The sequence below is a fragment of the Rhineura floridana genome, chromosome 5, assembly GCF_030035675.1.
Source record: "Rhineura floridana isolate rRhiFlo1 chromosome 5, rRhiFlo1.hap2, whole genome shotgun sequence".
NCBI lineage: Eukaryota > Metazoa > Chordata > Lepidosauria > Squamata > Rhineuridae > Rhineura > Rhineura floridana.
Window position 1 is genome coordinate 184,738,403 of NC_084484.1, and position 13,364 is coordinate 184,751,766.

Here is a 13,364-nt window from a genome sequence, read left to right on the forward strand (position 1 = left end):
GAGAAAAAGAAGCGATTTGAGATTTCAGAACTTCAGTCTATATTATTATTCAAATTGTTTATAATGTATTATGGACTGGCTCTTTAATTTGCAAAAAGGGGGTCAAATAGAGCAAGAATACAGTTTTAATGCATTTAGGATGAAATCCTACAGTTGGGTGGAAGAACTGAAGGCAGTGCTCCCTTACAGTTATGACCAAGTCAGGAAAAAACCCAAAAAGTAATAAAAGTATAATAATTTATTATTAAGAGTTTGGAACAAATATAGGGAAGAACTAGTCCAAATAATTACCTGTTCACTTGATTATGAGCTTTACCCTAGTGGTATGCTTGGACCTTTTATAAATTGGAAGATCAGCTTTCATAATTATGGTTCATTATTTGCTCATGGTCAATTTTTGCCCTTATACAGAGCTACGTTTCACCAATTGTCAGAATCAGCTGCGGTCTGCGGGGTGAGATGGTGTTGCTCATCCCATCCCGGTCGTCTTTGCCAGTAACCCAGGGGGGGCAGGGAGGTTGGGGCAGGGCGGGTTCATTGGCGGAGCCAACCTGCCACTCACACTGCTGCACCCACACTGGGGTGGCCCCCTGACACCTCGTCCCTCCCCTTCTTGGTTCCTGGCAGCAACCTCTGCATTAGGAAGCCAGGTGAGCAACCCCACCCTGCTCTGTGCATCAACTGCTTCTGCTTAAAATTAAAACAAAAGGGTTTTATTCTGAGAAAGCACACTTCCTTTGAAAGCGTATACTTATCAAAAATTAAGTAATACATTTTCTCTTGAATACATTAATTGATATTAGAATATTATTGTGATATCTCAGTAGGTGGGAACTCCAGTCACTTTGGAGTTTCTTGGATCACATAGTAGCAACTTCTTGTTGGGTTCAGAAATCAAAGAAAATGTTATTAATTAATGAGTAGGTGATACATAACTCTAGTTACTCTAAATATGTTGGTTGTGTTGGAATTGTAGCCAAGGGATGAAATAAGACACAGACACAAGTGCTGGGCTGAACTGAGAGCCACTTTATTAAATTTTAAACCAAACCTGCAGAGGGGTAAGTGCAGGACTTATCTATGAGATATCAGGCAAAACCTGAAGCTGTTAGAGCGACCAACCCCTGCGAGGTGGAGGACAAGCCACTGTGCCTACTCCCTACCTGAGCCACACCCTGAGGTGACTAGGGGATTCACCACCCTCCAGGGCCCCATAACTCTGGGCAGATGAGGAAAGCTGACCCCAAAGGTAGCCTGTATCCTACCCCTGGGTCCTATAGCAGGCCTCATGAGCTGCCAATCACCCCCAAAGCTGCCTAAGGGTGTCACCTAGCTGTTATGAGTTTCCCTTCCTGCACCCTTCTGCTAAAGTGATGTATTAAACAAGCCAAACTGGCCAAACTAACTTATTAACTTGGATGCATGGGCTAACAACTGCCATCCCAATGACTGCAGTGTGGAGTAGGCGAAAAACCAGCTGACAGAAAAGTAGCAGGCTGGCCAAAAATTCTTCCCTGGCCCCAACGCAACCAAGCTAATCACACTATGGAAGAGGGAGGGTGTTCAGGCACCAAAGACAAAGGAAGGGGAGGTGCAGACAGCACAGTCTTAAATAGGCTCGGCTGCCCCACCCCAGCACTGCCACGCAAGATGCGCACAGCACTCTGCATGCGCACGCCCTCCCCAAAATAATGGCTGGGCTCTTCAACCCCAGTCTACAGACACACCCTGCACCCCGATATTGTGTCTGAGGTGCAGAGCGGGAGTGTGAAAAGGGGGGGAGTACCTCTCTTCATGTGTTGTGGTCATGTGAATTACCAAAGAAATCTTGGGAAACTGTCAGTATACAAATTGAAAAGATAAAAATAAACTCCCATTAGCTCTATTTATTTATTTTTATCTTGTGTTGCATTTTGGATACTCTGTTCATAGGGTTTTTTGGTAAGAGGTATTCAGAGGTTTACCATTGCCTTCCTCTGAGTTTGGATGCCTCTTAGTCTGGTGTCTCAGTTTTGACCATTCCGCCTTGGGTGCCCCTGCTAGGAGTCTAGCCTCTTGGTCTAGCCTCCTGACGGCATTGGTCTCCGCTTCTTCAACACTCTTAAACCCCCCTCACCACGTTAAGGTGTGCATCCTAGGGGAGACAGAGAATCTAACCTAGATTGCATATAATGATTTGCGCATACCATACTGCAAAAAAGACAAATAATTGGGTGTTAGAACAAATTAAACCAGAACTACCATTAGAAGCTAAACTGAGGTTATCATATTTTAGACACATAATAAGAAGACCTGATTCACTAGAAAAGACAATAAAGCTGGGAAAAACAGAAGGGAATAAGAAAAAGAGGAAGGCCAAACAAGAGATGGATTGATTCCATAAAGGAAGCCACAGACCTGAACGTACAAGCTCTGAACACGACAGATGCTGTTGGAGGTCATTGATTCATAGGGTCGCCACAAGTCATGGTCGACTTGGAGGCACATAACAACAGCAACAACACCAATCATAGATCTTTTTGCAGCCCCCTCCATCAGCCAAGCAGAGCAGATATGATTAATCTGACACACCCTGCCAATGTTGTCTGTCCACCCTATGTCTCTCACAGATCTGTCTGCACCCCTCCACATTTAGAGTCTGCACAGCAGGGGGCAGTGTAAACTAGTCCTTGGACATGGCAAGCAATAATATCACACTCTTCAGCTCTGGAATGATTAATCTGTAGTAGTCTTGAGTTGAACTCTGAGCACTCCTGTCAGTTCAGGAAAGGTACTGAGGAGTCAAAAAAAAATTGGAGGAGAGCTGCAAAGGTGATAAAGAACAAATTACATGAAGAAAGGCTGAAAAAATTGGAAGTATATAATCTGTAGGATGGGAGAAAAGCTTGTGGGATTCACAAGCTGACAATTCTTCATTTTCAAAGGACTTCAGTGAAAAACAGGATCTATTATTAACTCTTGTCTGTTCAGGCTGCAACATGAAGCACTGTGTCAAGAAGAAGAAGCGTATTAGAAAAGGACTGTAACTAGTTCAGCAAATGGATAGGCTGCTTAAGAGTGCCTGTAGCATTGTTTTCCTTGTAGACTTTTGAGAAAAGAGTGAAGAGGCACCTCTCATAGTTGCTTTAGATATTGTAGAATTCGAGCAGAGTGTTTTGCTGAGTGACCTGTTTCTAGCACCAGCATAAGAAAACATTGTTCCCTGTACCACAAAGGATAAACATGCTGCTGTATCCAATAATTCTTCCACTTCATCTGTTATCAGTTAGTGGTTCTTTAATATAGTCTTCCTTGAATTTTATAGTGCTTGCTGTGTCAGCCCTCTGGTGTATGGCTGAGCCTTTAAAATGTTTGCAATCCTTCCTGGTTTTGTGTCCTTCATAAATTTGGCTAATAGTACTGCTTGCTCCTTCATCCAATGTATAGATCAAGAAATGCATGTATAGTGTCTTATGTGTTTCTAAACCATAAAGCACCCAGAGACTGATCTATGTTGTACCGATATTTGAAAAGTAGGTAATATGAGGCATGCCACAACTCTTTCATTTTTTTATAGGAACAGGGTGAATCGGGGATCAGCAGTTCATTTACAGGTGGAAGCTTTCCAGAATTCAAAGGGCCCAGTGTAAGTTATAAACTAAATACAATATATCTAGCTATTTATGAGCTGTAATGTTAAAATGTGGAGTATCTCTGTTCCTTACAAACTGAAAGCATTTTCCTTTTCCTTACTAGCGCAGTGGTGGCCAAACCTTTTAGGATCTCTTTATTAAAATATGGCAAGTCTGCTGAGGGGGCAGATAAAATTGCTTTAGGCCACCCCCAATTTTTTGGCCTGACACAAGCAATAAAGGCGGGCGCCTGCCCTAAAGGAACGTACAATCTAAATTTAGACAGGGGTTGAAGGACGACTGAGGAGGGGGATGGAGGAGTGGCAAGGGTTACCAGATAGTGATGAATGCAAGTAAATATTAATCTTTGTTAAACAGGAAGTAGTTGGAGCTCTAGCTGTTGTACAGATTGGCACAGAATGTAGCATCTAAAAACCTCAATTTTTATATATATATATATATATATACACATATATATATATACACATATATATATATATATAATAGATAGATAGATAGATAGATAGATAGATAGATAGATAGATAGATAGATAGATAGATAGATAGATAGATAGATAGATAGATAGATAGAACTATAACTATAGCTATAGATATATAGTATTTATCTACCGCCCCCATAGCCGAAGCTCACCGGGCGGTTTACAATAACTAAAAACATTAAAAACAGTTATACAAATTTAAAAACACATCTTTTAAAAACAATTTAAAACACATGCTAAAATGCCTGGGAGAAGAGGAAAGTCTTGACCTGGCGCCGAAAAGATAACAGTGTGGGAGCCAGGCAAACCTCATCAGGGAGATCATTCCATAATTTGGGGGCCACCACTGAGAAGGCCCTCTCCCTTGTTGCCAGACTCCCAGCTTCCCTCTGAGCAGGCACCCGGAGGAGGGCCTTGGATGTTGAGCATAGTGTATGGGTGGGTTCATATTGGGAGAGGCATTCCATCAGGTATTGTGGTCCCAAGCCATGTAAGGCTTTATAGGTTAAAACCAGCACCTTGAATCGAGCTCGGAAACATACAGGCAGCCAATGCAAGCGGGCCAGAATCAGTTTTATATGTTTGGACCATCTGGTCCTTGTTACCAATCTGGCTGCTGCATTTTGCACAAGCTGCAGTTTCCAAACCGTCTTCAAAGGGAGCGCCATGTAGAGCGCATTGCAGTAATCTAACTTGGAGGTTACAAGAGCATGGACAACTGAAGCCAGGTTATCCCTGTCCAGATAGGGGCGTAGCTGGGCCACCAACTGCAGTTGGTAGAAGGCATTATGTGCCACCAAGGCTACCTGAGCCTCAAGTGACAGAGATGGTTTTAGGAGAACCCCCAAGCTACGAACCTGCTCCTTCAGCGGGAGTGCAACCCCATCCAGGTCAGGTTCAACATTCACCATCTGGTCAGAAGAACCACCCATTAACAGCATCTCAGTCTTGTCTGGATTGAGCCTCAGTTTATTAGCCCTCATCCAGTCTATTGTCGCAGCCAGGCACCGGTTCAGCACATTGACAGCCTCACCTGAAGAAGATGAAAAGGAGAAATAGAGCTGCGTGTCATCAGCATACTGATGGCAACACACTCCAAAGCTCCAGATGACTGCACCCAACGGTTTCATGTAGATGTTGAACAGCATGGGGGACAGAACTGACCCCTGCGGAACCCCATACTGGAGAGTCCAGGGTGCCGAGCAATGTTCCCCAAGCACCACCTTCTGGAGCCGACCTGCCAAGTAGGAGCAGAACCACTGCAATGCAGTACCTCCCACTCCCAACTCAGCCAGTCTCCCCAGAAGGATACCATGGTCGATGGTATTGAAAGCCGCTGAGAGATCAAGGAGAATCAACAGAGTCACACTCCCCCTATCTCTCTCCCGATAGAGGTCATCATACAGGGCGACCAAGGCTGTTTCCGTGCCAAAACCAGGCCTGAAACCCGACTGAAATGGATCCAGATAATCAGTCTCATCCAAGAGTGTCTGGAGCTGGTCTGCCACCACTTGTTCAAGGACCTTGCCCAGGAATGGAACATTTGCTACCCGCCTATAGTTATTAAGATTTTCTGGGTCCAGGGATATATAGCTCTTCTAGGATCATAGAGAGCTGTCTTAAACTGAGTCAGACCATTAGCCTATCTATCTCAGTGTTATCTACACTAGCCAGCGGCAGCTCTCCAGGATTTCAGGCAGGAGCATGTCCCAGCCCTACCTGGAGACACCAGGGATTGAACCTGTGACCTTTTGCATGCAAAGCAAGTGCTTTGCCACTGAACTATAGCCAGTGATCATTTTGAAGAACTTTTCAAAAACATGTAGACATAGTTTAAAGTCCAATTATCTTAACAGGGATCTGCCAGGAGCTACTACTCACCAAGTAATGATAAAAGCCGCTGCCATGACTAAAGCCATCACGTCTATAAGGATCATTTGATTGTAAACCAAGTGGGACCAGTGTGGTCAGAGGGTAGCTCTATGTATCAGTCCTGCTCCACCTCTGCCCCTTTGCATTCCCCCTCCCCATGGATGGTGTGTAAATCCCAAATCTCTCACAGTTTTCCACCAAATATTGGAAAACCTACGTGGAAAAATTGCTTAGCCTTCAAATCAAGGGAATGTATGAAAATAATCTGGTCTTTCAGGTTACAAAATATGGTTTCATTGCTATCTTTAATTTGCCATTTGTTTACCAAAGAAGACTTCCATACAGGGTGCTTCTTTGGAAAAAGAAACAGTACATCATAAGTTTCATAATATTCCAGCAGGCATGACTAGTGCTGGCATGGAAATATGATGCTCCCGTTAAAGACTCAGAACGGCTAACTCCGTGCAGTCTCTTTGCAATACAGCAGTTTCACTGATGTGCTATCCAGATGAAATGTGTGCTATTATTGCAAGCCTATGGGATTTCTGGGATGGGTTAGTTTTTAATGTTGTTTCAAATTGGTAGAGTGGTGTTTGGACGAATTGTGGCTTTTATCAATTTTTATATTGTATTATTGTATCAATGTACATCGCCTAGAGTGGCCGTTAACTCGGCCAGATAGGCGACTCATAAATAAAATTTTATTATTATTATTATTATTATTATTGCAAAAATTGTCATCCAATTGGCAAGGCAGCTTAGCAAATGTAATGAATGCATACACCCAACAGCGTAATCAATTTAAGAAACTGCATTTAAAGGACAGTGTTGGGGAAAATAATTCCTTCTTTTACAGGAATGCCGAAGGAATGGTTGTTGCCAAAAAGACTGTAAATTCTTGCCAGACATTGACTGTCTTTATGGACTTTGCTGTGAGAAATGTATGGTAAGATAAGAACAGTGAATTTCAAGTAGCTGTAATAACTGGGGCTGGCTTGAATTGCCCCCCACCCAGGGCCAACCCAAGACATTTTTCTGCCTGAAGTGGAGCACTAATTTTTTTAACCCAGAAGCCCCTATCAGAGTTATTTGTTTATTTATATGCCACTTATGTGCCAAAATGGCTTCAAAGTGGATTACAACATAAAACCAGTTATATAATACATAGTTAAAATACCAAAATACAATTCAGTTAAAACATCCTTAATTAAAATATGCAGCAAAACAAACCAGTTAAAAACATGATAATTAAACCAGTTAAAAACAAACAATCAAACCAGTTAATAAAATCAAAAGTTCAAGTGTAGGGAAATGTTTGCCTAGACAGGTGTGTCTTCAAGAGCCAGCAGAATGCCAATACAGATGGAGCCTCTTGTATTTAACCAAGGAGGGCATGCTGCCCTGGGCTCCTAATTGGGAGGAAGGGTGGGATATAAATCTAATAAATAAATAAATAAATGTATCCCACAACACCAGTGCCACCAGTGAAAAAGCCTGCCTCCATGTTACTCAAGCTGATAATCATCAGGACAGGGCAACACTAACCAGGTTCCATTTGCTGAACGTAATGCCCTTGCTGTCTTTGCCCAATTGCCTAGTTTTTGAGATAACCTGGTGCAGAATTTATATTGTCAAAGAATTATGTCGTCTGGAGAGTATGTGAAATCCAACAATTCTCCCTTTAAATGCCCTATCTGAGCCCGGATGGGGCATGAAACCACTTGTCAGAGCTGTTCAGAAACATGAATCAGCACAGACCACAATAACAGACTGTTAACTCTCTCACATTCTATCTCTATTAGATCATTTGCACAAGGCTAGCAGGAGATGAATCATCTCTAAAGCATCCTTTGAAATAGACAAAGGATGAGCTAAGGAACAGTATGCAATAGCAGATGCCTTATCAATTATGTTATGTCTACACAGGGTAAGATCATGAGACTGTATAGTAAACAACTAGAGAGTATGATTTGATGTGGTAGTGCCACCTATTGGCCACTTACAATACTAGAAATGACTTATGACAGTCATTTATCTGCCTAAGAGAAAGGCACACAGGGAACACAGAGATAGCAGTCATCAACTATTGCACATTATTAGCACAGAGTCTGTGGAGGCCTAGGGAGGGCTGCTGATCTGACCTCCAGGAGGCTACTTTACCTGTAATATAGAGGAGGAGGCCTCCCCCATAGCTGAGACTGGGAAAGAATAATCTGCAGTGAAGAATCACATCTGTGATGCTGAATCATAACTCCTACCTGAGCCACACCCTGACTTTGGACACATCATGAGAAGACCGGATTCACTAGAAAAAACGATAATGCTGGGAAAAACAGCAGGGAGTAGAAAAAGGAAAGCCAAACAAGAGATGGATTGATTCCATAAAGGAAGCCACAGACCTGAACTTACAAGATCTGAGCAGGGGAGTTTAAAACAGATGCTCTTGGAGGTCACTGATTCATAGGGTCGCCATAAGTCATAATCGACTTGAAGGCACATAACATACACACAAAGCTCAACAAGTACACAATCTGTGAATCCAAAGTCAACAAGCGTGCCCTCTTTCACACCAACGTTTGCACATGTGCAGAGACAGCTTGTGCCTGGGTTCAGTGCAATATGTGAACAAGCCTGCAGAAAATTGGGGGTGCAGGAGGGGCAGAAGTAAGTAAAACAGAATCTGTGGTGTTGTGTGAGTGAGGTGACGGAGCCAAGGCCAGTGTTGGAGACTGGCCCCGTCCACAAGATCTATATCCCTTAGTCAACAAAAACCTGTAAGCGGCTTACATAGAAGAATATTTTTTATTATTACACTTCCATTACATTACGTTTATATCCATTTTTCCTCCAAGGAGCTCAGGGTAGCACACATCGTTATCCCCTTCCCCATGGAGAGCCAGTGTGGTGTAGTTGTTAGAGTGCTGGACTAGGTTCAAATCGCCACTCAGCTCACTGGGTGACCTTGGGCTATTCACAATCTCTCAGCCAAACCTACCTCACAGGGTTGTTGTGGGGATTAAAGGAGGCGGAATAGAACCATGTACGCCACCTTGAGCTCCCTCCTTGGAGAAAAGGTGGGATATAAATGCAAGAAATAAATAAATGAAAGTAATAATAATAATTTTATCCTGGAGGGCTTTTGCCAGTCAGTGGAGACAATCCTGAGTGAGGTGGACCAGTGGTCTGGCTCAGTATAAGATAACTTCTTCTGACTGGGTGGCATAGCAGAGGGCTCCTCCTGCAGCCTGCCTCTACCAGCCGATACGCTGAGGGCCTCCTGCTCGGCTTCTGTGGAGCCCCCACAGCCAGTGGCAGTCTACTTCTGTGTTACATGAAATATTTTACTGAATTTGAATAATATCTTTAAAACTGAAATTTATTCTTCTTTTTTCATTGTTAATTGTTTGTTTCAAAACTAAAGAACAAATCAAGAAAATAAAACATTGCATCAGTGGTACGATTTAGTAGTTAGCTAAATTGTACCTTTTGCAGATGTTTTGGTTTTTATTAAAATTCATTTATTAGTTACTGGACAATGATTTACATAAAATATTATTATATCAGACTGTAACCAAAGGATCAAAGTTCAAACTGTTAGGTAGATAGGAAAAACTATTGAATAAATGGTTGTGCTTTTTTCTGCAGGAACTTGGAGGAAGTTTTTGTCATATAGAGGAGGGGGGTGTTAAAAAATTATCCGCCCCGGGTGTCAAATACGCTAGGTACGCCACTGCACAGCTGCACAAGCCAGCCCCTTCCTTGTCCACAACTGCCAGCTGGGGGTAACTGGGCTCCTTGGGACGATGCAGCTTGCCCCCGGCTGCACAGATGGCAGGGCACGTAACCCCTGAGCCACTCCCTGTGGGGTGATCTTTAGGTGGCCCTTGACGCCCAGGAGACCCGAGCAGGGATTTGAACTCACAGACTCTGGACTCCCAGCCAGGCTCTCCTCCCCACTGTGCTATACCAGCTTTGTTTTAAAATGTAAATGTACAGTAGGGCCCCGCTTTGCTTTACGGCAATTAGCTAATACAGCGGTCTCAATTAGACTCAATTAGACTAAAGCCCCACTCATACAGTGCTTGTTCCACTTTTACGGCGGTTTTCAGGCATTGCACGCCATTCTAGTCAATGAGTTCCGCTTTACAGCGGTTTTCGCTTTACAGCAGGGGTCCAGAACATAACTTGCTGTATGAGTGGAGCCCTACTGTACTGCCTTCAAGTCGATTCTGACTTACGGTGACCCTATGAGTAGGGTTTTCATGAGGCTGAGAGGCAGTGACTAGCCCAAGGTCACCCAGTGAGCTTCATGGCTATGTGAGGATTTGAACCCTGGTCTCCCAGGTCATAGTCCAACACCTTAACCACTATACCACACTGGCTCTCTAGCTTTGTTTTAGGCCAGGGTTAATTCCAGTCCATCCGGCCCATCCTGGTAGTTCTAGTCATTTCACACACACCCGCCCCATTTAGTCAGTACGTTGAATGCATAGAGGGCTTCCTAGCTGTCATCTTGTTTGCCCACACAATAAGCAGGATAGAGAGCTATTCATCCCATAGTACAGATGGGGGATGAGGTTAAGAGGTGGTGAGTTGCCCGAGACCACCTAGCAGATGAATTACTGTTCGGCTTTGAATATACAGGTAGCCTTCTGTCCACTACCCCACTCTTGCTCAAAGGACAATTTATGATGGAAGTAAGAATTCACTTCAGCTCTGTCTGATTTAATAAAACTCAGCAGAATTCCACTTGATGTTTGGGTTTCTAGTGGATCGCAAAATGAGCCTGCAACAGCAGGCGATCCATCAGAAACTGTACATTCCTGGCAGAAGCCCATGCTTTGGCACCAGGAAACACCGAGTATTAATCCTGAATCCACAGCAGTAAAATCTGCCATCCTTGCCCATTGGCAGGAAGAAAAGACCTGGATGTTATTTGCCACCCCATATTGTTACACCTTGGTTAGGAATGGTCTCTAACCTCACAGCAACCTGCCTAGCCATTTTCCTTTCCATTTTTAAAATACTTCTCCCTAACCCAATGCATTTTCTGCCCTGGCATGTTTCTCCCAGATGGCCTTGGATGACCTTTTGTCTAACTGAGCCCCAACAGGACAAGATAAAAGGCTTCCCCCCCCCTTGCAGTGGAGGAGGAAATCCTGGAGTGTATTTTACCTTCAACACATTGTGGAAGCTGGGCTATGCAAAGCAGATTTGACTCTGTTCTTTTGAGGGAGCAAGTCCCCCCTAGTTCCAGTTTTACCTGTCTGAGCTCCGCTGCCAGAGCTCCACTGAGTTCAGAAAACGGACCTTAAAAGGGCTCATTTACACGCTGCCTTGCACTCAGCCATTGTGATGAAGATGCAACAGGCTGCACAGGAGCAGCAATGTCCAAAATACACAGGAGGAAATTTCTGACAGGGAAGGAAGCTTGTAACATCCCCACTTGCCATTTCCTCTGCTTTAAATTCCTCTGTAAGCTGTCCCCCCTCCTCCAATTCACATATACTTCTGAAATATGTTTGCAACGACAAGTGTGCATTTTATACCTTACTGGAGGAGCTGCTTAGGGAAGGCAGTAACTCAGCAGAGGAATGGCAAGCAAGGAAAGAGTTATATACTCCCCCACACACCCAGCTGCCTTTTCATTGTCAGTCACCCACTGCAGCCAACTTCATGGAACTTCGCTCCTCTGGTAATGGCAGTTTCTGAAGGGAAAGCATGAGTTATGCCTCTTGTGAAGAGTTAGTGTCAGAAGCTTAAATTGTTGTTTTCCAACAGTATTTAGGAGAGGGAAGAGCGTGTAGAGAAGCTGCTTCCGAGTGTGACCTCCCAGAGTACTGCAATGGGACTTCCGCCAATTGCCCACCGGATGTTCATAAGCAAGATGGGACGCCCTGTAGCAACAGCAACCATTGTTTCATGGGAAATTGCCTTGATCTCCATAAACACTGCACAGCTCTTTTTGGCCAAGGCAAGACTGACATTAGTTATAGCCAAGCAGCAACAACACTGCAAAGGCCTGTGACCTTCCTTAACGTTTGAGGCACTGATCATTTCATATAGAAAGGCCATCTTTGAGAATCTTCTGCTACCGAATGCCTATTGTCTACTCTTTGTCTTTAGCCATTCTTTAGTGCAGTCGTTCCCAACCTGGGGGCCGTGAAGCAATCCAGAGGGGGCCGTGAACAATAAAGAAATGAATTATTATTATTTTTTTTTAAAAAAGTCTTCACTCCCTCGACACTGTCTGCTTTCCACTGCCGCTGCAGATGACACCTCCCCCTTGCTCCAAACGAGAGGGGAGGCCTTTTGCTGAAGCGCCAGAGCGTCTTTCAGGTGCACTAAGGGCAGGCATCTGCCTATAAAATACATGGCAGATGCAAAAGGAGGCTGAGGGTGGAGCTACCAGGAAGAAGAGGGGATTACTATCACTGATTGCCGTCTCCTTGCACTGCCGCTACTGGCAACGCCCTTACTTAGAATGAGAGGAGAGGGCTTTTTGTGACACAAAAAGAAGCAAGCCTGCAAAGAAAGGCTGCTTTCCCCCTTCCTTCCTGGCAGCCAGCCTGCCCCCCGGGGGAGGGGAGGGGGTCACAATTTTTTTCAGCTTATAAAGGGGGTCCTGTGCTGATAAAGGTTGGGAACCACTGCTTTAGTGGATGCCAGGCTCTAGGGTTCTCCCAAATTTCTCCTCTCTGTTTGTGGGTGATAAAATGGGGAAGGAGAGGAGAGGTGACATTTTCTAACAGTTTGGGGGCAAGTGAAAAAGAAAAAAGTCTTTTTTAAAAAAGGCTCTACTGAGAAGTTGTTGGTTAATATTGGTGGATGAAAGAAGCAATGGGCTAAGAGAGGAGGATTGGAATGTGTAGGGGCCAAGCCCATTGATTCCTTCAACAATATTAAAATATTAAATCTGCAGTGATGCATCCACAGTGATGTCTGAAATTCTTCGCCCTGTTCACTGTTGCTGAAATTGGCGCAGGGCGGGGCATTTTGCTGGATATTGTCCAAGGAAGAATTGGAAGTCTCCAACAGTTGAGGAGGAGCTCAAAAATATTTTTTTCAAAAATTTACCAGAAAATTCTCTCCTACACATTTTCAGTCCACCCTGCTAACAAGTGTTGATGAGAAAATTCAGTGACCCATCCAAGCTCACAGGTTTCTGCTCATTACATTATTCACCTGCAAAAAGTAATGAAAACTGAGATTCTTTAGTCATGATGACCTGTAACACACTGGTTTAGTATGCCACAGCAGAGAATTTGAAGATGAAATCGTTCCTTAGAAGGCTTTCTGCCAGTCCGCTCACAAATTTAATTCAGGTTGCAAGCCCTGCTGACCTCAGTGGGGCTTTCTTTTGAGTAGACATGTATAGGAT

General features: G+C 43.9%; 1 protein-coding gene across 1 annotated transcript in view; it reads left to right on the forward strand.

Annotated features, from left to right (window-relative positions):
- Window positions 1-13,364, forward strand: part of LOC133386132 (disintegrin and metalloproteinase domain-containing protein 20-like) — a 90,358-nt gene that overhangs the window by 44,423 nt on the left and 32,571 nt on the right. Inside the window, exons 14-15 of the mRNA XM_061629738.1 lie at window positions 6,840-6,929; window positions 11,765-11,957. Of these exons, the coding sequence (XP_061485722.1) occupies window positions 6,840-6,929; window positions 11,765-11,957 (283 nt within the window). The remainder of the gene's footprint in view (window positions 1-6,839; window positions 6,930-11,764; window positions 11,958-13,364) is intronic.